General features: G+C 38.5%; 1 protein-coding gene across 4 annotated transcripts in view; it reads left to right on the forward strand.

The window, feature by feature from the left end:
* FRY (FRY microtubule binding protein) overlaps window positions 1-25,829 on the forward strand; it is a 183,187-nt gene that overhangs the window by 35,221 nt on the left and 122,137 nt on the right. For all 4 annotated transcript variants that reach the window (XM_058419511.1, XM_058419512.1, XM_040056716.1 and 1 more), the window contains one exon: window positions 16,402-16,601. In XM_058419511.1, the coding sequence (XP_058275494.1) occupies window positions 16,402-16,601 (200 nt within the window). The remainder of the gene's footprint in view (window positions 1-16,401; window positions 16,602-25,829) is intronic.

Genomic DNA, 25,829 nt, shown 5'->3' on the forward strand with positions numbered 1-25,829 from the left:
TATGGTGTGCTTTGATATTAATAGATACTGAGAAGGACTATCTGCCTAATATTAATACCATTGTTTCTTGATAAAATCTCTTACTAATTTCTGCAGTAATTTCCTCATTGCATAAAGGAATCTATCCCTGAAAGGTAATGAGATAGTTTTTTTCAAACTTGCTACCACTGATTTTAATCAAGCATTTTTCTCAATTATTTACAAAGAGATGTAGTAATACTTTTCAGAACCTCTTGCACAGCTAGCAGACTTACTTACCAAATTTCAACCTAATTGGTAAACTTTCCTGAAACCTGCCTGAGATATCATGCATTTTAAAAATTTCATTTGTATTATGATAATATTCTTGGGGCATGACTTTTTATTTCAAAATCCTCAGTTTCATAATATTAAATTCAAAAAAGACATTTCAAGTTGGTATTGTTTACATTTATTGGGTTGGATATGTTTACCTGCTTTATAAGGAGCAGAATTCAAAACATTTGGCTGGAAGGTTCAAATCTCTGCATTACTGTTATATGTATGTATGTGTGTAAATACAAATGACAAATTATGTAGTTCTAATTAATGCAGGAAATCTTCAGTCATTGAAGTTCCTAAACACGAGTGACCAGTGAACATTAAATGTCATCAAACACAAGTGATCAGTGTGATCTGGGAGTCTTTTTCAGTCTCTTTTTTGTGTTTTGAATCATGCAATCATAAGCATTTTTGATTCAAATGATAGTTATGATTTTCCATAAACTGTAGAAGAACTGGCACGGTGTCCTGAAAATCTAGTAAGTATCTGCATTGATAATTTAAGTAAGATATACTGAATAGCATTTTCAGAAAGCTGAATATTGTCCTCAGGGTTTTCATGGAAAACTAGAGAGTATTTAACTGTTTACATCAGTGGAATTAGAACCAGGTTGATTTCATTAAAAGCAAAACAAAACCATCACAAAGTTTATTTTTAAATTACTCCATTATTTATTCCAGATGAAGTTTTTTTTTAAAGGTTGGAGATGGGATTTCAAAACCTTGAAGTTTAATTAAGCATTTAGCCCCAAACTATCACATTCTGGGTGAGTTTTTTAGCCGTTACCCTGTTACATAGAAAGCAATTACAACCAAACTGAAAGGGAGGGGAGCTGCTTCTCTGTTCTGCTTTAAACATTTGAAGTGGCCCAACAATGTGAGGATTCCTGGGGCAAGATATCTAAGGCAGTGTTGGGTGTTGTGGGTCCTGTTCTGAGATGCTGCTTTACCCAGTAAATTTACCAGCAGATTTTACCCAGATTTATTTAAGTGATTTATCATTTGGGTCATTTTTTATGGTTTCTGTTCCACAGGCTGATTTTAGGCACTCAACTTCCCAACAGGTGAGCCTCGAGCGAAAGTGTCCTGGAAATGCCATGTCCCCACAAAGGCAATGATTGGCTGGCACGGGGAAAATTTCTTTGTATATACAGAAAGAAGTGTCAATGCTGGTGTTTAAATTCTTAACATGTTAACAGCCTTATGTACCATTTCAGGTGCCTGAGGTTCATGCTTCGTATCGTTTTGTACATGCTTTCTTACTGACAAAGGCGTTCATTATCATTGGGTTGCCATGGAGTACTGATCACATGGATCTGGGAATAATAACCCATTATGCTAATATAGCTTGTCATTGTTTGTGATGCGAAGTGATGTCCCATAACAACATCTGATGTTTGTAACTAATGGAATTTATGGTAAGATCATAGATCATGGAACAGTGTTGGCAAAATTACCTACACTCTTCACTTTGAATTCTCTGATTATATACCTATTAGCAAAACTATTTGTGCATTTTTAGGTCAATTTTCTTCTGGTTTTAATGTCTTTCTGCAGTGAGAATTGGAGGTTTCTAATGGAACAATTCTGGCCTATTTGCTTAATGCTAGAAATGTGTGCTTTTCTTCTGAGCTCTCCTGCCTCTTTAGGAGCCACAACTTTGATACTCTGATCATACAATTTATATTTGTACCTGGACATACAAAGAGAAATCAAGTGCTGACAGAAATTCAGACTACTGCTTCTTGATATTATCATGATTAGAGAAAGAAGAATCCTTCTTACAACATCTGTATTCTGGCTTTGCCAATGAGAGATTGTTCTCAGAACTGTGTTTTCTACTAATATATTCAACAAGTCATAAATTATACAACCAGAAAAAACATTGTGTCATCCAATCTGTGCTCCACATAGAACAGGCTTTATGGCTTCTCTGAATTAATTTCTGTTTGAGACAAAGCACATCTTAAAAAAATCTTAATTTAAAATTCCCAGTAAAGGAAGAATCAGCACCACACTTAATAGCATTCTGGCAGTTAATTTTCCTCTCTTTGTGTTTAACTTCTTTAATGCATTTGTCTAGCCTAAAATTCCAGACATTGGATGTTACTGAACAAAAAGCTGTCTCTTAGCAAATTTTTATTCCTGTTATTCATACTTAATGGGCATGGAAATCATCTCACCTAACTTTCAGGCATCCTTAGTGTTTATGTTTTACATCTTACACAATCAAGCCTGGTTTTCCTAGCCACTGAAGGGGTAACAGGGGTACAGTTCAGATGAGCTGCTTTAGAGGTGTTTATTGTAATGAATCACACTTTGGATATGCCTGAGTGCCAGTGTTGTCTAAGAAAGGTCTTTGGGGGTAAGAGGTTTCATGAAATATGTTTTGCAAATAGGTGTCATTGTAGGAACAATAAGTGCAAGTTTCTGCTCTTAGATGATATGATGGTGTAACTTTCTCATGGTCAAACTTCTTGCTGCTCGTTCTGTCCCCGCACCAGGCGGGCGCTGACCTCCGGCTAGCTCTGGTCAGCACAGCTACAAGATGTTCCCAGTTTGGATGGGCACGCAGGTTATTTTTACCTGCTGGTTCAGCTTCTCAGCAGCAGCTGGACCAAGTAGTGTCATGACAGCAGCAGCAGTAGAAGAAAAGGATGGCTCTCAGCTTTGCAGTTTAAAAGATGTTTATTCAGGCCCAGCTGCGGGAAGTCCACAGCTGGTCCAAACCTCAGGCCAGAGAGACCAGCGAGCGAGAGTGAGAGAACCTCCCTCCTCCACGTTATAAGCGGGGGAAGGGTTCGGGGGGGGGTTACAACAAGACAACAAATCAGGGGATTCAGGGGGTAACAAGGTGTGCCCACCCCCAAAGCCTTGGACCACTAAAATCCAGAGCCAAAGGAATTCCCCCCAGGGGACCTATCACCTGAAGCCCTCTCCCTGAGATTTCGCAATCTGGGAGGGACCCCAAAGTGATAGGCGGGCTGCCCCGGGGCGGGGGCGGGAGCAGAGAGGATGTTACAAGTCAGGTGGGGGGTGGGATGATTGACACAAAACACCTTATTATACAGAAAACACAAAAGGGTTACAGAATTGGGGATACAGTGAAATTAACCGTAACATAAACTTCTTATAAAAACCTAATAAAACAATTCTTGCACCATCACACTAACTGAACTAAACCTCAAGGCAACTTTTGCAGTTGTGAGTTATGTGTTGTCTTTCCTGAATGTTCTTTAGTTCACCCGCGTCTTTTCTCGGGCTGCAGACACCTGAACAGGACTGAGTGTCCAGCAGTGGTTGCAGAGCCACTGACAATGAAATAGTAGGGCTTTCCTGCTTTTGCTTTTTTTCATTCTGCTGAAAAGGCTCTCCATAGCTCTTCAGGTCACAAGAATAGCAAGCCTGTTTCCAACACATTAGTCATCCTGGTCTCAGGCCGTTTTTCATCATCAGTGTTTCCCAGGAAGAGAAAGCCTCTTTTTGTCTGTGTGGCCTTGTTTCTCGTTGTGCGGTCCTCCATAGGTTAGAATTAATATCTTACATATTATTAGCTTGTATTTAAATTTCAAATGTTACTCAAATTGAGTAGAAGGAGCTTTTTTCCTGCTATTTCTTCTGTCTGTCACTCTTAATTTGTGTTTTGCCTGTAAACTTTATAGAAAAGTTTTTCTTCTATGTTATTAACAGTAATGATAGATAGTACAGAACCAACACCTGTTTTCTGTTTCTCCACTAGAGGTACATTCATTACAGTATGATTCTTCCTTAATTCATAGATGTTACCTATCTTTTAGTCTGTATTGGTTGTGAACATTGATTTTACAGTTTGGTAAAATACTAGTCCAATTGCCTAGCAAAAATGTGAGACTACACTTTCAGCCTTGCTAACCAAATTTATAATCTCATAACAAGAGATGGCTAATTTAACAAAATATACTTTCCATAAACCCATGATTATGGCATTTTGTTATCATACTTTGGTTCTTTATTAATCAAATGCAGCCATTCCAGGATGAGTATCAAGCCAGCTGTGCTGTGTTTGCACAAGGGATTGCCCTTGCTGACACTTGAGAAAATCTGATACAACATTAGTTTTATCCCACCCCTCAGGAATACTGAATTTCCCCTTGAAAATATTATAAAAAGCATAGTTTTATTATTTTCAGATTTGATGAGGCTCATTGGTTTTTCTAATGAACTACTCTTTTTTTCAGGGTTTAAGCTGTTTATTTTAAAAATACAATGTGAACCCTAAGATTCTTTATTTTTGTCATTAAATTACACAGAGTTGATCTCCTTAGATGCCCATTCCTGTCCAAATTTAATAACATATTTCTGGCATTCCAAAACATTTAGACATTTTCAATGCATGGAAGGAGTTTTCTGTCATGGCCCGCTGACCAACATGAGAGCGATGTCTTATCCTTGTTGTATTAGGTATTTGCAACTGACCAGTCATGTAGAAGGTCCCTTGGACAGCAGCTAAATTCCATGCACTCCACTCATCTGTTCAAATGAAAGTTTCTCAGTGGGCAGCTGCACTCGAGCCAAATTTTCAGAAACCCTCACTGAGGCTCATGTGGATGGTAAAATACATTATCTTGTATTTCAGTCACCACAAAAAGTATTTAGATCCCAGAGCCACAGTCTACCAAAGCAGCAAATATTTGCATTTGCATTTGTATTTAGGTTTGTGGCTAAAAGCAAATGAACCCACTTTCAAAGAATTGTTAATGTAATGTAATAAAAAGTTATTAGATACAATAACATCATAATGGTCTGTGGCTTATGAAAGATGGCTGTAAGCAAAGAGGCCAGATAGCATTGAATATGGAAGACAGACGATGTAATGAGTGTGCTGCCGCTGTCAGTATTATGTAATGACAGTAGCGATTGAATCAGACATAGAGTAGGGGATTGATAATAAATATTCATCCAGATTTTGGCTGCAGATTGTTTTCTTTCATTTTTTTCTTCGTATAGATGTTACTGTGTGCTCCACTGTAAAGAGAAACATGAATTGATGTCTCTGTCATGTTAGTCTTTATTCAGAGAAATCCCTCCTGTGGTGTCATCGCAGAAAGCTTCACAAAATTTTGTGAGTCTTCTTGGTTTGTGATGGTTTAACTTGCCAGTCCACAGATCCAGCTTGTGGCTTGGTATACTGCTGGTATTGTGCCATTTTCCACCCACACAAGCAAGGGCAAGAATTTGAGCCAGCAGCAGCTAAAATGCACCACAGTGCAGTTTAATCCATACAAAGTGCTCTTGAAGATTTAAGAGTGAGAGTCATCTCTAATAACTTTGGGTGTCTTTGTTGTCAGTTCTCTTTCAGTAATCACCAAATGAGTGATAGACACCTCTAGAAAGTGATTTATTCCTTCTTAAGATGAAAATCTAAGAAAGGTTTGATGGATCACCTAGAAATGTCAGTCTCAATTTACCCAGAGCCTGGATGGCTAGATGAAGTTTGATATTTGGTTGGTAGGTGGCTAAATTTGTAACTTTCCCTAAAAGGCACCTGTATAGTAGATCAAGTGCACCAGAAGATGCAAGAAAGCAAGTACCGTTTTAAGGATTTTCCTTAATAATACTACGCTTTGGAACATAGATGTGACATCTTTATTATGGCGTGAAATAATTAAAGCTGTAGCAAACCAACTCTTAGACATTGAACAATGTTATGTCACGAGAACTAGAAGCTGTTTCTTTTCATACATTGGTAATAAAGTGCTGCTTGTTTGTGCAAGTGCATCAAAACATGCTTGGGTTTTCATACACGTGTGTACATTGCACCGAAGACATGTCATCCACAAGTGATACGCTGTTTCCATTCCAGTGGAAGACAGCAGTTTTTAACAGCATGATCCAACTTGTCAGTAAATTGGAAGAGCAAGTGTGAACAAACAGGTAACAAAAATCCAGGTACGGTTCCAATTTCTAACATCTGAGGTAGCTATTGAAATTGTAATAGGACTGAGATGCAAGCATTTGATGTCTCTGTCTGGTAAAAAATAAACAGTTTAACTATATTTTCAAATTTCCATCTCATCCAGATTTAGAGTTGTATTTAAGTAGAAAAGGAAAAGTATGTTGTCCCAAAGAGAAAATGTATAGATGTCATGGTTTAAAACCAGCTGGCAGCTAAGCTCCACAAGGCCACTTGCTCACGCTTGTGTGCAGGCAGGTGTTCAGCCATCCCCAGGAAAGCTGGCTGTCCATTTCAGCTTAGAGTAACTCGGGAAGACAGACACTGCAACTCTGAATGACCCCTCTTCCTCCTTTTTCCCCCTTGTTTATATGCTGAGTATGGCACCACACGGTCTGGGATATCCCTTTGGTCAGCTGGGGTCAGCTGTCCCCACTGTGTCCCTCCCCAGCTCCATGTGCACCCCCAGCCCACTCGCTGCTGGGATGGGGTGAGAGGCAGTGAAGGCCTTTGGCTCTGTGTAAGCCCTGCTCAGCAGTGGCTGAAAAATCCCTGGGTTATCAACGTTGCTTCCAGCACAGATCCGTAACACAGCCCCACACCAGCTTCTGTGGAGAAAATTCACTCAACCCCCACCAAAATCAGCATATTAGGGTAGGGAGATATAGGTAAAATCCTCCCTGCTTGCTAGTCAGTCCCTCTTCTGGAAGTGACTATTCCTTCTCTTTTAGCCTTGTACTTCCTCGGCCCTTTTCCAAGTTCCCTAAAAATAATTCTTCTGCTAACACGCATCAACCACAAAATTACAGGAATGTCTTAATCTCCCTGTCTCTGAAAAGGAAAGCAAATGCAACAAAATGTCTGTCTAAAAATCCTATAAGAAGATGTTTTCTGATCCAACAAAACCAAAGTGGAGCTTAGCCTTTTTGCCCTAGTACCTGAAAAATGTGTAAAAGAAGGGTATGAATGTCTTTATTCAAAATCAAATTATTTTTAAGCTCTATTTGAGCCCAGAGAAATCCAGATGTAGTTTCAGAAATAAACATTGTCTCTGCTTTAATTTTTTTTAGAAAAAACCCCAACAATTACTTCTCTGAAAATATCTTTTCACCCTTCCTTGGAGTTTTTTTTCTTTTGGAATAACTGGAAAAGGTGAAAAACAACCTTGTGAAGTTATGTAGAAAAGACACCAAGATTCTGAAATCTTTTGGAAGTATATTGTTAATCTCAAGTCAGCCTTCAAAGTGGCAGCGTGTCATTACCATATAAAACAGAAACTGAGAAGTAGTTTTGTTTGATTTGGTTCCCATCAGGAGCAACAAAGATAGTGAGAAGTCGCTTTAGTGCCTTCTTCCTTTAGTGAGAAGTCGCCCCTAAATAAAACACTCAAATGTGAAAATTGTAGATTTTCCACAAGATGTTCCATGTCATTTAGCGTTTTCAGTCTTTAATCTCATAATAAACCAAGCAATTTCTAGAATTGGTGCAGTTAAAAGACATGATGTTACGTGCATATATTCCCACCTATCTTCAGCACAGTGGTATTTGTGGACAAGAAAATAATGATTCAGAGAAAAAGAAGCAGAAAAATAGCTGGTGAACAAAGACAATGAGAGGGAAGGAGAACTGCTGTCCTGCCTCACTCACATGTCTTGCAAGGATCCGAAATAATAACCTAGGGAATACTGTCAAGCTGCTCAACCCCTGACATGCCAGTTAGGAAAAGAGAGAGGGAAAGTCTATATCTTACAGGATGCTTAGCCAAGTCAGTGAAAAGGCCTTTCAAAAGTCAGTAGACACATATGACAGGATTTCCTGTTTGTTTATTTGTTTTGGCAGTCATCATTCTTGAATACTCTATGTATGCATAGAGTTCCACTCACTGCTTTCCTCTACAGGCTCTCACATCAGTTACCCCTTTCTTGCAGAGAATTGCAGTACTCCTCTGAGGATTACAAAGCTTAACACTTAACCTGCTATCAGCTGGGATGTGAGGGCCAGAAAGTTGCTAGTGGCTCATAAAACCAAACCAACAGTTTTATTCTTTCTAAGGTTCTAGGTTACACTAGAACCTTTGAAGCCAAAGCTAACAGGCACTTCACCACATCAATCTCAAATAAGACCAGTCTATATGTTACAGTCATGTAAGGGCTGTTCCAGTGTTTCCCTGAGTTTGGGCAAAGATTATCTGTATTAAATTGATTATTTCCTGGTGGGGTCCATCACAGAAGATGGCTGCTCCGTAAGCACCTCTAAGTGGAATGAACATTTGAACTCTTTGTAGACATGCAGAGAAGAGCATTCCCCATAAATGCTCTTTTAGCATCCATATGGCCTGCTGAGTGGCCATATATTTATTTCCAGGTTGTTTTTTGTTTCTATCTTTTGTTTCTATGTTTTGTTTTTGTTTTGTTTCAGAGGATTGGATCTGATTGTTAGAAAATTACCACATCTGGGACATGTTCTTAGGCTCTATTCTGCAAATTGTTGTCCACCCTTGAATTAAAGCAAGGGCTGAATGAGTTTGCTACAAGGAATTAGCCTTATGTCCCAAAATGTTCAGTCTCACTGAGAATACTACATGGTCTGTTTTAGGCTTGTTTTTTTATAAGATACTGAAAATAGATTCAAGAATGGCAAGCATGTGCACACACACACAATGTTCAAGCCTCCTTTTCCTTGGGTAGAGTAGTTGGGTTGGCCAAAACTTAAACTTTATTGGCAATTCCGCCACTTCTTAGTGGATGTGCTAATTAATTTGTCTCCTGTTTTCTGTCTTTGCTGTTCCTTGAGTTCACATGAAATTTGTATTCTCCTATTATAGTAAAAGGAATAGGAAGTTTGGACAAGAATTTGCCTAACCAAATCTACAGGATTTGGAATTTGTAACTCCGCAAGTAGCTTTGAAAAGAGTGGAATAACTATGTCTGAAACTGGCAACAGCATTTTTTCACTACGTGCTCAGAGAGAAATTATTTTAAATATTGGTCTTAACTTGAGTAAATCGGTAACCAAGTCCTGGAGTACCTTTATCAGGGAAGATATCTTCCTTTCTTTTCCCCATGCCAGTTTGCACAAATGACTCTCCTGAGGCCTGTCTCTTGAAAGAAATTAAAGTATCTGAAATGTACAAATTAGCCTTTTCTGCCTCATAGTTTTGGCATAATCAAGTATTTGAGAGGATCCATTTCAGAGAGCTGAGGTCATCTGAACACTTAATTGAATATCCTCCCAAATCTATTCCCTTTAGACTTGTTTTCCAAACGATCTGTTTTGCTCCAGAATCTTGAACTTCTATTGTACTTTTCCCCACTGACCCTACTGTCTCTTCTTTATCCTATAGACTAGATAGTATTTCCTTTGGTATAAGGATTTCCAGACTTTTGCTTTACATACAATTGTTTGGGTTTTATCTTTGTTGCATTGCAGACCATCTATCTAATTGGTCAACCAAAGAAACTCTTCCTGAAGAATCCTCTATTTGGATTGAATAGGCTTTGGAAAGTCAGGATGAGTTTGGATCGTTTTATGTCATGTTGTTGTGTCAAGACAGCTGCACAAAATGACTGATTGTCTTCTGCAATAGTTGCCTGAACAGTTTTAGACAGTCTTCAGAGTCTGGAGTTTTAAGAGTACATGTTTACTGAGATTTCACAGATTCTTCACAGGATGAACTGGGTTGGAAAAGACATTTAAGATCTTTTAGTCCAACCTATGACCTAGCATCTCATCAACTAAACCATGGCACTGAGTGCCACATCCAGTCTTTTTTGAAACACATCCAGGGATGGTAACTGGACCACCTTCCTGGGCCAACAATTCCATTGACCAGTCACTCTTTCAATGAAGAATTTCTTTTTAACATCCAACCTCAATTTCCCTTGGCGCAGCTTAAGACTGTGTTCTCTCCTTCTATCATTTGTTGTCTGGGAGAATAGACACACCCTCCACCTGGCTACAACCACCTTTCAGGAAGCTGTAGAGAGTGAAAAGGTCTCATCTGAGTCATCTATTCTCCAGGCTGAACAACCCCAGCTCCCTCAGTCATTCCTCACAGGGTTTGTGTTCCAAGCCCCTCACCAGCCTTGTTGCCTTCCTCTGGATGCGCACAGGAATCAAAGTCCTTCCTGAAGTGAGGGGCCCAGAACTGGACACATGAAAATTAATTATGAAAATAGTGCTTACATAAAAATAGTGCTATTAGTGCATCTTACTAATATGCTGGAATAACATTTTCCTTGGGAATCTTACAATTTATTTCACCAGGATAAAAATGGATCTGCTAGACCTTTAGTTTGTTTCTTTCAGCAGAAGTTTCCTTTTTTTATTCTCTATCGAGCTTGAGTTAATTGGGAATGTTTTCCTTCAAAAGGTGAAAAAGCAACCTTTTGTGGCACATTGACCATATCCTTGTAAATTAAATTTTTCATGCTTTATTTAATAATGTATTTTCTTTTTAATATTATAATTGCTGTTTTAAAACAAAGCTAATTTTCTCAAGAGTTATTGCAGCAGATGTAGGGTTATTCTTAAGGATATGTGGTTTCTCACTGATTCTTGGCATGGGAAAAGAAGAGATACTGCATTGGCTTTATCACGAGGAATTCAGACTGTATGTACTTTTAGCCAAAAGACTTTAGTTACAAAACAAAACCCATCTTGTGTTCTCACTGTGCTTTGCATTTCTATACTGATTGCTTTCAGCTTGGATTGTATGATAATACATGTGTTTGATATGTGTGTTTTGGTTTTTGTCGAACTCCATTATCCTGTCTCATGTTCTTGGAGTGCCTGAAGTAGTTTCACTAATCTGTCAGCATAGTATGTACTTGTGGATAAATATAGACATGCAGCCACTCTGTGAGTGGTCATCATCATATGCTGAAGCTAAAAATTACCCCTTTGGTTATGGAAAGGCTGAGCTGATCCGCAGGCCTGCTCTCGCTCACACATTGCAGGTCTTCAGCATTTGTCTATTGAGGAACAATACCAAGAAACTGAAGGAAATGTCTTCCTCACAAGCAGTGAGGAAGTGCGAAACAGGATTATGAAACAACTAATTTATTTTTCAATTTTAGTTAGAAAAGAGTTCTTACTTTTCTAACTGAAGGACGGGAACATTTCAGGCATTCACAGGCTCATGGATATTACGGTAGCATGTTGGAGAAAGTCCAGCGTGATCGGCTTTATAAAGGGGCTCGGTAGGTATGAAAATACTGCAAATAGATGTTTGCGTTTGTCTTATTAGTTTGTTCATTGTTGCTAAAGTGTAAATTTGACCCAGTTTGCTAAAAATATGCAGCCTCTGCTTTTCTGCTCAGTAGCTCTATGGCCGAAGTTATATCCAATGTAGCACAGATTTTTGGCTTGTGCATTATGATCGTTCAGTTGTTTTGATTCCTCTTGCAGCTCTAAGAAAAATACCTGTAGTGCAGATCATAGCAGGGACTATGATAATTAAATGATAATTTAATTTGGTACTCGTCCCCAGTATCAGCTTTTGACTGTGTGTTGCACTAAAACTACTGTGCTTTTTTACAGCTATTTTTCTGATCAGGGAAATGATCAATACATGGAAAAATCTAGCAATGATTTCATGTAAGGTGGCCTTTCTGCGGCAATGGCATATGGTTGTGATGACAATCGTGTGGTACTTCACTGATGCTTCCATATTTATTACTTGTCTTTAATTTTTTAAAAATAAAGTTGAGAAAACTAAATGGTTATAGACTGCGCTAAATGAAACTACTCTCTAGGATAAGAGTGTAATTTGAAATACAGCTTATTGCGCATTTAGTAGAAGAATAAGGGACCATGTTGGAAACAAGAAAAGGTGCTTCAGACAGAATTACACACCCGAATGGTACAGACATTTTATAGTTGATCTAGCATGATTAAACTTTGCTACAGATTTTTGTAGGATAGAAGCTTTAAATATGTGCACAACTTTTTAAACTTGGATCTGTAGGTTCTCTGCTATTGCAGAGTCCTTGGGCATCAGGGTTACCATGGTCTCCTCCATGTGCATTCTCCTGGTGGATGAGCTACTTTTCTCTAGGTAGAGGATTTAGCTTAGTGCAGTACTTGTGTGGTGACCAATACCCTACAATATGTAGACATTCAAACTAAATGTTTCTGTGGTCTGTTCTGGTATTTCTCTTTGTATTATTTTATTATTTTGAAATTGGGCAGTAAAACCTAAATTTGTTACGGAAATCAGTATCTCAAATTGAGTGTAACTCCTTCCTTCCACCCACCTCTCTCCATATATCTTCTGCATGAACCCACACGAACTATACATGGTGATTTCTCATGATAAAATTTTGCATTTTATTTAATGGGGCAGTGTTTCACTGGTGTAGATGGCAAAACTGAGCACATCTTCTTTATTGTTACTTCTGAAGCTCACATTATAATGTGTCAACATAAAGGGACCAACCAGGGATAACTTTAATGCAGCTACTTCTTAAATTTTGGGTCATTGATTTCTAGTTTTATGTCTCAGAGGCAACTTTTTTTTTTTTTTGTGAGTTTTACAGGGCTCTCAGTCTAGGCATAAAAACTAGATTCTTTTAAAGCTCCTACGTTATCAGTATAGACATCAGTGATAGTTTTGCCACTGGACCAGAATTTTGCAATGCAAATATCAAGCATATGCAAATGCTGGTGATAATGAAGCTGAAAAGATGCCTTAGAAAGCTAAACCTGTATATAATAGTTCATGACCAACTCAAGACCCTCCGAGTGTTGGCAATGTTAGGTTTCACACTAAAGATACTTAAATGGAGTTAACCGCTACAAAATGTTGGTTTTTTTTTTAAATTGAGCTAAATCAGTGACATGTCAGTCACTTCCCTAACTGCTCTAATAGATATAGTAGCGATAGATGTTAACCCCCAGGATGTGCTTTTTCTTTATTTGGGGAACAGCTGTAAAGTTCTTTCTTTCTGAGAACAGCTAGAATAAAAATTTTTGGTGCACTGGCAGATCTCACAAATAATTGCATTCCTCTATTACTGTGTGTAAATAAGTGATTTTTCAGTTAGATGTCTGGGGGGAAAAAAAAATAATTAAATCCACCTGTGTCACAAACCTAACAGAACCATTGTTAAAACGCTTCCTGCTGACAGTGACTATTTAAATGTGGATTTAAATTCCAGCCTCAGAATCCTTTCTGAATGCTACGATGATTGAAGATGAGGGTGGCAGCTCCCAGGTAGCATGGCTAAGGCTTTTTAAACTCAGTTTCTCCGGGATGTGGAGCGTACCTGCTCTCGCACACCGCCTGCGTGCCTGCATGCCTCTCTTGAATCCCCGCGATGTTTTCAGCTTGGTAGCCAGGTTAAAAGCAGAATTGCCGAGGAGCAGAAGGCGAGTTTGCGTCCGATTCTGTTGCTGCAGATTGCTCCGGGAGGCAGGTCGGGCTGGCTGCCTGTCCGCAGCCCCGCGGTGTTGTGCTTGGCAGGGCCGGGCTGGCGAGCATCCCGCCCGCCAGGCCCGGGCACAGTCCGGGCGTGGAGCCTGGGAACGGCGCGGGCAGCTCAGCACGCTGGCACTGCCAGGGACGCAGCTTGCGAGGCACAAAGGACACGAATCCGTAAGAAAACTGGGTTCGCTGCTCACCAGAAAAAATATTCCTGACAGAGCACTTTGAGATCGAGCCGATTTCACGGGTAGATGTGAGCCGGTCAAAACCACACGTTTGGCAAATATATTCCTAATTGTAAAAATACTGTCTGACTCCATCCTAAAGCTATTTGTGGAGAGATTTCCATTGCTAGTGTATTTGATAGTCCATAAAAATTTGCGTCTGATCCTTTGCATCCCACTGTCTTCATATTTAAGTTTTAAGAGAGCCTAGGTGATGACAGAAGAGCAGTAGCATTCATGCTCTTCTCTGGTGGCACTTCTTTCAGTACTTTGAAGTAGATTAATATTGAGAACAACAGTGTGTTTTTAGAACAAGCTTTCTGTAATATAAATGTAGGGCTCTTTGATACGCTTTGTTTTTTGCCAGGAGTCATAATGCCAGGAGGATTCCATGAAAATGCTTTTGCCCTCGAAAATCAAGTGAAACTTTGCAGGATACAAATCTAGCAGGAAACATCTGTCACAGTGGGAGAAGTGCTGCTGCTGTGCTGAAGAGTGATGCTGTACCTCGTCAGTGAGGGGTTATTTTCAAAGAAAAGTAGAGATGTGTTACGCTTGCAGAATAATAGCTACATGAAGAGAAGCGCTTTGTCTTCTATTATAGTCATATAGGAACTTCTAAACCGATTTTTCTAAAGGAAAACACATTCTCTTTTCTCTAGTGGATCCTTTTTTATTTTTCAGTGTGTCATTTTGGGTTCTGATTTAAATACTCTCAAACCATAAAACTTCTTAATTTTTTTTTTTTTTTTTTTCATTTTTGTTCAGCAGTGAAGTGTTAAAGTACATAGGAAGGGTCAAAAATCTGATTTATCCTTAAAACAATCATATGTCACTAATAATTGACAATTTCAGGAACACTTGCAATTCTGTTCCTTAAGGGAAAAGACTAAGTTTTGAGATGTGAGGCAACCATCATTATAGTTCATGCTTCTTTCTCTCTTTTTTTCTTTGCAACTTGGATGCGACATACAACGTAACACTCTGGAGTGTAGTGCTATGGGGAAGTGCTGTAATGATTTTAGTTCACAATATTTCCATGGTTTTTATTGCATTGAAGCATCTCTGTCCCAATCGCCAGTAGTTCTCGTGGGCATTGCGTCACTTTTATTACATTCAGAGTGGGTCATGGCTGGTCTTGCCAGTGTTACTTTATTTTCTACTTTTAAAGTCTCTGGCAAAACTAACAGAGTGTGCTACCAGTTCCTGCCTGAAGACTAAACATGACTTCTATTACCAATAAAAGCTGAGGCCTGAGGATTTTGGGCTGTAAATTTTATGTGTAAATGGTAGGATTTGAAGTGCTTGCATTTATTTTTCTTCATTCACAGAAAAACAGCAAGTTGAGCTCAGTCTAGTATACAATATCTTGATACTCGTTATTGGGAATTCAGTCACAGTATAATTTAGATTGGAAGGTATCCCTGGTGGATGATTAGTCCAACCCCAGCTTGCTCACCAACTAGGGGAAGTTTGTCAGACTCTGTCTGGTCAACTTTCAAGTGTCTCCAAGTGTCTTCTTCTGTATTTCTGGACAACATGTATCTGTGTTTGATCACCCTCTCACCGTGGAAATTATTTTCATATCATTAATAGGAATTTCCCACATTCAGACTAGTCTGTTGCCTCTTGTCCTGTCATTTTCACCTCAAAGAAGAATCTAGTTCCTTGGCACCTCTGCTACACTCCATTAGGTAACTAAGGAGTGCAGTAAGTTTCTCTTCTCAAGGCTGAATCGGTCCAGCACTCTCAGCCTTTACTAATCTAGCAAGCCCCTGACCATCTTCATGGTCCTCTCTTGGCCTTGCTTCAGAATAGTAATATCATTCTTGTGTGGGAGAGCACAAAATTGAACAAAATACACCAGGTGTAAATGCAAAAGTGCCAGATGGAACTGTAGGGCGTGGTACTTTCAGGAGAGCTAATGAATAATTAATACTTTTTGGCCATGGTAAACACTCCATGTCTGACTCTTCATGTAAGATTTATACTGGTAACATGTATGTTGTCTTTTGAGTTGTTCTTGACTGACCTCAGTATAGATTAAGGGAGAGTAAGACCCTTTACAGCTCACCATAGTCAAAAGACTAGATTCCTGACTTTTTCAAGGCTAAGCCAGCATGAATAGCAATAAAGAATAAATTTTTGTTGACAGCTGAGTTACAGGTCTGACTTGCATGCAAAAGATAAAAAATGAGGATGTTTTTCAGTTTTTCAGCAAGTCTTATCACGTAAAAGAAAAAAAAAAAAAAAAAAAAAAAGAGGATTGAGTATGCACTGTGTAGTAAGCACCACTCAATTTTAATGTAAAAGATTTCATCTTTGATTTATTTTTCCAGTCAGATAATATGTATTTTACCTATTGTTTCATGAAAGTTAAATTGATGTGTTGTGTATTTCTTTGATTAGCAGCTAGTCTCCAGTTTTGCTTTGACAGTGTAGTGAGCTGTTGAGGTGCTCTGTGAAAGTTAAACCATGCTGAATTACCCAGGAATAAATGTGTCTTTTCTACATTTCAGCTTCTCCAGTTGGTAACGGATATATCAAGCCACCTGTCCCTCCTGTTTCTGGTACACAGAGAGAAAAAGGACCTCCAGCCATGTTGCCCATCAGCATTGACCCGGACAGCAAACCAGGCGAATATGTCCTGAAGAGCTTGTTTGTTAACTTCACTACTCTGGCTGAACGCAAGATTCGCATCATCATGGCAGAGCCTCTTGTGAGTAAAAAGAAACTCCGTGCATATAAATATACTGTGTTTTGAATTTGTTTTAAAATCAGGTTTGTTTGCTGTGCAATGAAGAATATTTTGCTGGTAATCTGCGTTGGAGTTTGATAGTGTTTCCCAAACTGTAAGATATGCTGCTATGGCGATTAGAATGTTGTGGGAGAGGGCAGAGGTATGCAAGATATGCCAAAGTGGTGGCATGAAAAGGAATTAATATTTTATTTCTGTTTGCAAAATGGGCACACCTAAATGGGATTGAGAGACAGAAGGGGTGTCAGCCTGCATAGATTTCACAGCTGGGAGAGCAGTCACTTGAGTCAAAATAGGTTAGAAAATGCTGAAAGATGATGAAAGCAGTATTTCTGAACATTACAGGTTTTTAACTAAAACATGAAAATGACTAGCACTGCTGGTTCCTCTTTTAGTTCTGACAGTAGTAGATTTCAGAATCTAACAGAGGGCTAGAACAGCTATTTTCCAGCTATGGAAAAACATGCAGCACTTGAAAATGGAGTTACATTACAAGGTCTTGCACAGTGAGAGTGCCATTATTATTTGTATTTTTAGGCAAATTTAACATGCCAGTATGTCTGTTACAATTTGTCTTATATAACTGATCTCCCAGGACTCTGCTCATTTAACTTGAGATTACATTTTATATATATTCTTGCTATTTTCTTTAAGGAAGAATATTTCTATGTCTTATATTTTGGTTCTGATAAGGTTAAAAAAAAAAAAAACAAACCAAACCCAAGACCTAAAAATAACCATAAATCTCTACTTCTGTACTATAAGGGAATTTTAATAAAGTCTTAGAATGTTTTTGTTATAAAGTCCAATATAGAATACTTAGTTCAGTTTCCCATTTTCAGGATATTTTGAAGGGCAAAATTAAAATTTTCTTTATTTTGATGGCATCTGTTCAGCTTTGATTTACATTCAGAAGCATTTAGTGCTTGGAAAGTTTTGCTTTCTTCTGAAATATTAGCTAGATGCAAGATGACAGAACTATCTTACATAATTTGGAAATAACACCAAAAAAAGCTTACAGTAAAGAATATTGTGACAAAAATCCAGTTTTTTCTTCTTTGATGAGTTCCCTCCAAATCACAAAAAGTAGAATAAACTGACAGTCATAATGTAGGTCCTTTTAAAAAATAAAATACCAGTAGCTATTTATTACCATCCAGTCTCCATGTGATGCACAGCAAACGTCTTTAATATTTTAAACCAAAATGTGCTTAAAATTACTTGACAAGATCAGAAAAACAGCAAGATGACCAGTACTGAGGACATAATTTCCTTGCAGCACCTTTGTTACTCTTAAACATGAACCTCTGCATTTTCATATAAGATTTCAGGTGTGGATTTATTCCCATTTCACCTTGTGTTAGATGATTTTTGAGTTTCTGTGTGGTAATATGTTGGTTTTTTCACTTTGAGAAACTATTATTATGTGAATGTTGATCTTATTCCAGGGGTTGTTCAGTGGAATTTTATTTGGTAAATTCAGTGTAGAATGTAGGAATATTACAAGAGACTGGAATGTCACCTTCCTGTCACCATTTTCAGAACGTATTTTTTACAGAGGTCTGACCATGAGACAAAATAATTCAATTACATACTCACATCTCATTAGTACTAATAAACTTTACAAGTCATGGCATGCTGCTGTTTGATGTTGGCTGTGACCAATAAGTAAGCAGGATTCTGTAGACATTCAGTCAAAATGATCTTGAAATAATTAGGTTGTAATGAAAGAAGTGACAAGGGAAAATGGCAAAAATTATTCTGGAATAACAGCTAAGAATTTAAGTCTACCCTTTCTGTGAGGTAGATTCTGGGTGTTCGGCAGCTTTGTTCCCACATTTTACTCTACTGATTAGAATTGTGACCAGGAAGTCCCAGGAATTTGGGAGACGAAGTTTATAAATTGATGGTGAAAAGCTACCTTTTGGCCTTTTTTTCACAATAGGTAGTGAGATGGTGAACTCTTTGAAGTTTGTTCTAATTAAATTCAAGGGTACTTCAAAGAAAGTCAGACTTGAACAGTGCTCAACACTGAGATATTTCCAGTTTGATTTCTCCAAGTCATTACAAGATATGACAGTTTAATTTTATAATGAGTGATGAATACTTTGGATAGCTTCTAGAGAGGATAAAATGATCTGTTTATAATATTGTTGCCTTTGCATCTCCTTTATCACAAAGCGTAGCTCACATTGAAGCTCTGAAGTTACTATGGTGAAATTAAATACTCACTGATACCTTTTTTCGTCTAGATCCTTCTTTTCATACACATATTCTGCCTTCATGCTTTCTGATTATCATTACTATTGTTTTTATGATTTTTTCTCTCAGTTCCTTTGGATTCCATATGCCCATGTGATATATCAATCTCTTTCTTTTGTGATGCACACAGAGTCGAAGTGTAAATGACAATGTTGTGACAACTATGTTGGAAAATCACGTCTGTGTCACACCATGATTTGCAGATGCTAGAAAGGCACTAGAAATCTTTGCTGTTTTCTAGGGTGTCAATGTAGGGCACAGCAAACCCCACCCCTTCCTGCAGCCCTGTGAAGTCTCATCTAGGATAGCAATATTCCAGTGGGAGAGAAAGCAGAGGGAAATGTCACCTACTCCTCCTGCTGCCTTGGCTGGCAGACAAGTATCATTTGACGTTTTGGTTACTGGATCTGGCAGTGATCATCATAAAAAACACTCCCCAGTTAATATGTTTTCTAGACATAAATATAGTATCAGCTATCCACTGCTAAGTCTTTAACAAGTTGAAATGGAAAACTTGTTTCCAGGTTTGACATTTATTATTCATAATTTCAGGTCAATTTTTCCCCTTTTTAGGATCTCTGATGTATCAAAAACCAATTCAGTAATTTAGGTTCACAATCATGTGGCTAATTTTTAATGATTAACTACTATACCCAGATTGTCAAGTTACATTATTTCAAATTAAAAATATTTGACAGCAGACTTAATTAAAGTAGATTGTCCACTTTATAAAATTAAATTCCCATAAATGAAATGTAAATATTTTTTTCTTGATAATCTTTCATAATTTCCTGGTTCTTTTCAGTAGATAATCCTTCTAATTTGTAACAAATACTAAGATTTTATTCCACAGACCTTTTTTCACAGCTGATTTAAGTCATATTTAACTTTTATCAATTTTTATACTAAATATTCTCTGCATTGCTCCACTTATAAACACAATCTGATATTTTATTATTGCTGATTTTTTTTCTAGCAGTGGTGACCTTGAAATGAAACTCGAAAGAGGAACCCGGGGAGATAATCTTGCCAGTTCAAAGGAAAGAATATGTTTTATAGCTCTGTGAGGAGAAAGCCCAGAAAACAGTTTCCTTATTCAGGACTGTTGATTATCACTTTGGGTAATAATTCATCCTGTGCATACAGAGCAGGCTAATCTTTAAATACGGCTTTCAGCAGTACTTACACACAGCTGTAGACATTGATAAAACATAGGGAGCTACAGGCATTGACAGTTGTTAATGGTTAATTTAGCTGTTGGTAAACTTTCATTATGCTTTTCTCCTGCTAGCATCTTCTTTTACTGAGCTTATCTAAATTCAGGATCTCTCTGAATACTGAACTCAAGAACAGAATTTACTCATTATAGAATTGGGACTATAAGCATATTTATGTATGCTGCATGCAACTCCTTCCTTTTAATAGGCAGGTTTCATCTCACCATTAGGAAAAAATGTAATGTGTAATGGAGTAATGTGTTGTTACTAGTGTCTTTATTACTTCCATTTCATTAGAAGCATGAAGACATTAAAATAGAGATCTATTTCAAGACAGGGCTGGTGGTAACAACCTAGCAGATGGTTCAGAAGACTTTGAAAGAAAGGAAAGAATAATGCAAATTGCAGAGACTGACCAACCAATATGTGTAATGGGACTGGTTTCTGATTAGCTTCAGTCTGGGCTTCACTTTCTCTAGGCAAGAAAAGAATATTCTAAGAACAGACTTGGGAGAAAAGGAAGTAGTTTTTTTTGTTTTTTGAGGACTGGGCTGTGATTGATAACTAGTAAGATTTATGTAGGCTATGGTAAGACCAAGCAGTTTTATCGCACAGCTGTAATGTAGAATTTTCTGCTTTACAAGGACTAAAACTCCATCTGCATCACACAAGGTGACAACTCCTTGATTGTCACCTGTTATGAGACACATTACCATTACACATATTTTACATTTGAAGTCCTCATTAGTAGTTGGACATGTACAGGGACTTTGGACCCTTGTTTGTTCACAGTGAATTGATAGTAGTTACTCTAAGGAACAAGTAATTTCCTGGAAAAGAGGAGAAGCAAGGTGCCTTGCTCTGTTCTAGCTATTTGCTCAGTATATGTATGCCCAGACAAATTGATAATTACACAATTTTATTTGAATACCTTTATGCAAATATATATTGAAAATTCTGTTTTCTTTTCTCATACAAAACCTATCTCCCTAGGACCTTTCCTCTATAAATGCTACAAGCATGCTGGCTTCCCATTGTCATCTGTACCTATCCACCTGTGTCACTGAGGGATTATGCCACTGATCATTAATCTAATTCTTTTATTCCACTCCGTTTGTGTGAGTCAAAATTTTGTAAAGTGTGTGGCAGTCAATCCCAGCTCTAGGAACCTCATCATTCATAATAACCATAACTCTGTATCTAATGTCTCAGAATTCTTTATTTCTACCGTATTATTTATTTAGCATTTAAAATATAGAAATAAATACTATTATAGTAGCATTTTTAGACCTAGCTGCAACAAATAATGTGTAGGTCATTAAGAATAATTATTCTTAATTATTCTTTCAGTAATTTTCTCTAAAGTCATTAAGATGCTTCTTTATGAAATTCTGCGTCACTTTATTATACTGTGCTGAGGACCGTTTTCTCACATCCTCATAAGAAAGTGAAAGCATCTCCAGAACATACTACTTTAGGTACCCAATATGTAACCTAAACCTCCTTTCATTGTATGGAGCCCCACGAATCTGTTACATCAGATGTGTTAATTGAATGTGCAAATCCATATCAGTAGGACAGTCTGGAGGATCAAGTACAGTCATTCACCTCAGGAGAGGGTCTGTCTCCTAGTCCCTCCAGAAAGTGTCAGCTCAGAAGAGTTCATTTCCTGTAAGTCATTGACGGGATCCTGGGTCAACTTTTTAGACTAGTAGTTGGTCTCAGTATTTTACTCAGCATCTAGCCATATCTAAGGACTTCTCATTGCCCAGAGAAGCTGCAGGAGCTCAATCCCTGGAAGTATTCATGACCAGAATAGAGCAATCTGATCTAGTGGAAGCTGACCCTGCTCATGGGTCCTTCCAACCCAAACCATTCCATGATTCTATGATTTTGAGTTTAATTTCTGTGTGGACTGTCCCCTCAGTTCTGTTTCCTTTTGCTCAGACTTTCCAGCAGCTAACTTCTCTGTTTCAAGAAATCAATTAAGCAGAACAATGGTTCAGTCTTCACTCTTCCCTCCTTCACTAATCAGCTTTCCTTGGGAGTTCACTGGTTTCCAAATATAGTCCAGTCCACTGGTGATAATGAAGCCCAGGCTGGGCCAGAATCAGTGTGTCCTTTTCTCCAGCAGAAGGAAAGGCAGCTAAGCCTAGGAGATCTCTTCCATGAAGTAAGCAAGTTCTACTCAGGAGCTCAAAGGATGTGAAGGCAGAAAATCACAGGAAAGATTGGCCTTTTGTACTAAAGATGGAGAGCAATCAAATATAACAAAACAAGTCCAGTGGCATAAAATCCACTTACCACTGCAGATATAATGTCTTCCTCCAGTTGTCTCAGTATGAACCTCAAGCTGAGACCTGTAGCAGAAGCCAGGCACTGAACAGTACAGAGCTAGAGTGAGTAATCTTGAACCTCAGGACAATTATCTTCCAGAAGGACCTAGAAAAGTTTGCATGATTGAAGCAGTGATCATAGATCATGTATCTTCTGTGTAGTTCAGGGGGACATTTTGCAGAATTAAAACACAGAAGTTGAGGGAAAAGAATATGAAGGATGCAGCTGGAAAAAAAAGCTAGAGGAAGAGACAAATGTAGGGTTTCAGAAGTAATCATAAGGTGTGCAGGAGAGCAGAGAGAGCATGCAGTGTGGTCTGATTCCAACATCTATATTAGACTGAGGAGAAAACCTTATGCCATTTTAGCAAGTCAAGAAGGAAGCCGACACATTTTTGAATAGACATTGTCACCATCATTTGCACTTAGGTACAGGTCTGTAAAACACCCATGCATTTCAGAGTCAGACAGTGTCAATGGGCACTTTCTCAGTGCTCCCGGGGTTTCCATGGTTGAGTGTGTGGGCAGAATGCTGTTTGAGACATGAGCAGAGCTCATTCCAATGGCAAGACTCTGCAGGATTCTCACTGTCCCTCAGCCTCATTACTGCGTGGGTACAGTTGGAGGATAGTCAGTGGCACATATGGTGGTTCAAATCGCTAGGAGAATTTAACATTGCAAGACAGATTCAATCCAAGGTCACTGAGGCTGTCACATTACATCACATGTTGGCCAATACTTGCAAATATAGCAGAGAACCTACCACATGCCCTTGATCACATTTTTGTGTCATTTAAGGATATTGGCTTTTACCACTCTCCAGAAAATGAAAGTCCTACTGCAGTCATTTCAGGCCAATCTTATCACTGGTCTGTCATCATGAAGAGCAGAAGAAAATCAAAGAGTACACTTTGGTAGCATTGTTGCCAGATAAGTAGCAATTCAGTAAAGAGGTATCTTCCCATAGCTTCACATCGGCTTCACGACATCCTTTCCATGCTTTCAGACTCACATTTCAGTGAAGTCAACGAGGTACTGCTTAATTTATGTGCTCTTTTCTGGGCCTGAATCTGGCATGGCACAGTTTGTCCATCAGACAGCTTGAATTGTACCATATTTGGCCCTGCATATCTGGTGGCATGACAAATATGATGAATCTTAAAATACTTCATGTAACTACCTTCCCAAATTGGAGATCCACCCAATAAGGTCTTGTTTCACTAGTGAGCATGCAATACATGTGGAAGGTATGGCTTTTAGGGCCAACATACTTGTAGCAAAAGAACAGTGAAGGCGTACAATAGCTCTGCAAGGACATCTGGCATCCTCCTTGGAAGTCTGTCAAATCAGTACCAGTAACCAGGAGGAAAATGCTTCAGATCAAATCACCCGGGGACACCACTCATATGGTACAGTTACAGCCCTTGAAATAAACACATTGCCAAGAAAGCTCCAAGTAACAGAATTAAAAAAAAAACCTACTGGCAGTAGTTCTCAAGTTCACTTTAAAAATACGCTTTTCCTCATCTCTTTTTCTGTTCTGTGGAAACAGGGGCACAGTTGGTGACAATAAGTATCTCCCTGATGTTAAAGCAGTAGTGGACATCAGAGAGCAGACCATGGCCAGTGTCATTTGCTGTCCTTTTTTACCCCTGGCTGTGTGGGTCTTGAGAGGATGTGATTCCTGTTTGCAGAGATCTTTGCTGTGCTTGGAGCAGCCCTGCCATGACAACCCTAAATTTATTCAAATCAACTGATAAGGGCTTCCTATAGGCTTTATTAAATTAGGTCACATTATTCTGAGTGGGTAACCAGTGGTCAGGGCCCTAAGGGCACTAACAAGCCTTAATGGCCTCCTCTGAGTCTCACCCACACCTGCCCACAGGCCAGGACCCATTCCCAGGTTTTGGAGCCATTAGTCCCTGCCACAACAGGGCTAGCCTCCTGCTCCCACAGCCCTACCCGCCCCCCCACCCGCCCCCGCCTTGGGCTTTTCTGAGACAGGTCACATAGCTGAAAAACCTTAATAAACCTTAATAAACAGTTGAAACAGTACCTCAAATAGCAGTTTCATGCAAAGGTCTTAACGCAGACTTGGAAGTTTCGATCTCCATCATCTGTTGTTCTTATTGTTACATGGAAATCACTGTATCAAATATTATTTTAGAGCATCATGCTTATTACAGTCCAACAGGCTCATAAATGAAAGATCTTGGACTCTCGTACTGCATCCTATGACACTACTCTTGACTGAGGCCCTAGCAAATTCGGTTCCAATCTACAAAATCTTTTAAACTGGAATTTTTTTTAGGTTAGAATCAGACAATCTACAAACACAAGACTGGAATTACGGTGTCAACAGTAAGTGCCCACACTTTGTCTCCAGATGGTCTTTTTAAATTTATCATACTTACAGGTTGTAAAATCCACCTCTCTTTCTGTACACCGTAGTACTGGAACAAATAAAATCAGGGAAAACCAAAGGACAGTGTTACAATACTGTCAGGAGGATCCTAATAGATAGAGGATTTTGATGTGTTCATTAAGTTACAGTTTCAAAAAGGCATTCCTATTAAAACAAGCTCTGAAAACAAACAGCCAAGAAAATGTCCTTTCTCACTTGTGCTAGAGTGTACCTCAGATCTCAGTAAAGTTATCCTTAGCACTCTTCTCAATTTACAGTTTTCACAAAAGCATGTATTTGAAATATTTCTTTCAGAACTGGTTCACCAGTAGTTATCAGCTTTTTTGGGCTTAAAATACGGTAGTAAAAGAAATGTTTTACTTCCTGCCTACAATAAAGCATCTTACTTTGCAATGGAAAATAGAAAGGCTGAGAGTAGTAGGTTTGTTGTTTGGATTTGTTGGGCTGGGGTTTTTTTTGGGGGGGGGGATGTTGTTTTTTGGGGTTGTTTTGTTTGTTTGTTGAGTTTTTTTGGCTTGGTTTGGTTTCATTTTCGGGGGGATTTTTGCTGTTACCAGTGTATCTGTAACAGCATTTAACCTTTGTGTAAAGTTTGCAACTGTTTATTGTCAACACTAAGTTGAGGGAATGTATGGGAATTTTTGTACTGTTCAGGTAAGAACGGCAGAGTTCTTGACTTGCTTGCTTAAGGCTAGGGAAAGAAAATTGGTTTTGTTTGTTGGGAGTTGTTTTTTTTTTTTTCTTTACATTCTGTGTTATCTTGGGGAAGTAGCAGTGCTAATTTTTTTACTGTGCAAGCAGTAGCAATCTCTAATTCAGTGGGTTTGCTTTTTTCTTCAGAATGCTTGAAATCTACTTCCATAGAGTATTATTTCTGAAAATCAATTTGATTTTTTTTTTTGCCTGTATGGCCATTTTCTTTCTGTCATATCAGTTACTTCAGATTAAA

This window comes from Hirundo rustica, chromosome 2 (assembly GCF_015227805.2).
Source record: "Hirundo rustica isolate bHirRus1 chromosome 2, bHirRus1.pri.v3, whole genome shotgun sequence".
Taxonomy (NCBI): Eukaryota; Metazoa; Chordata; class Aves; order Passeriformes; family Hirundinidae; genus Hirundo; species Hirundo rustica.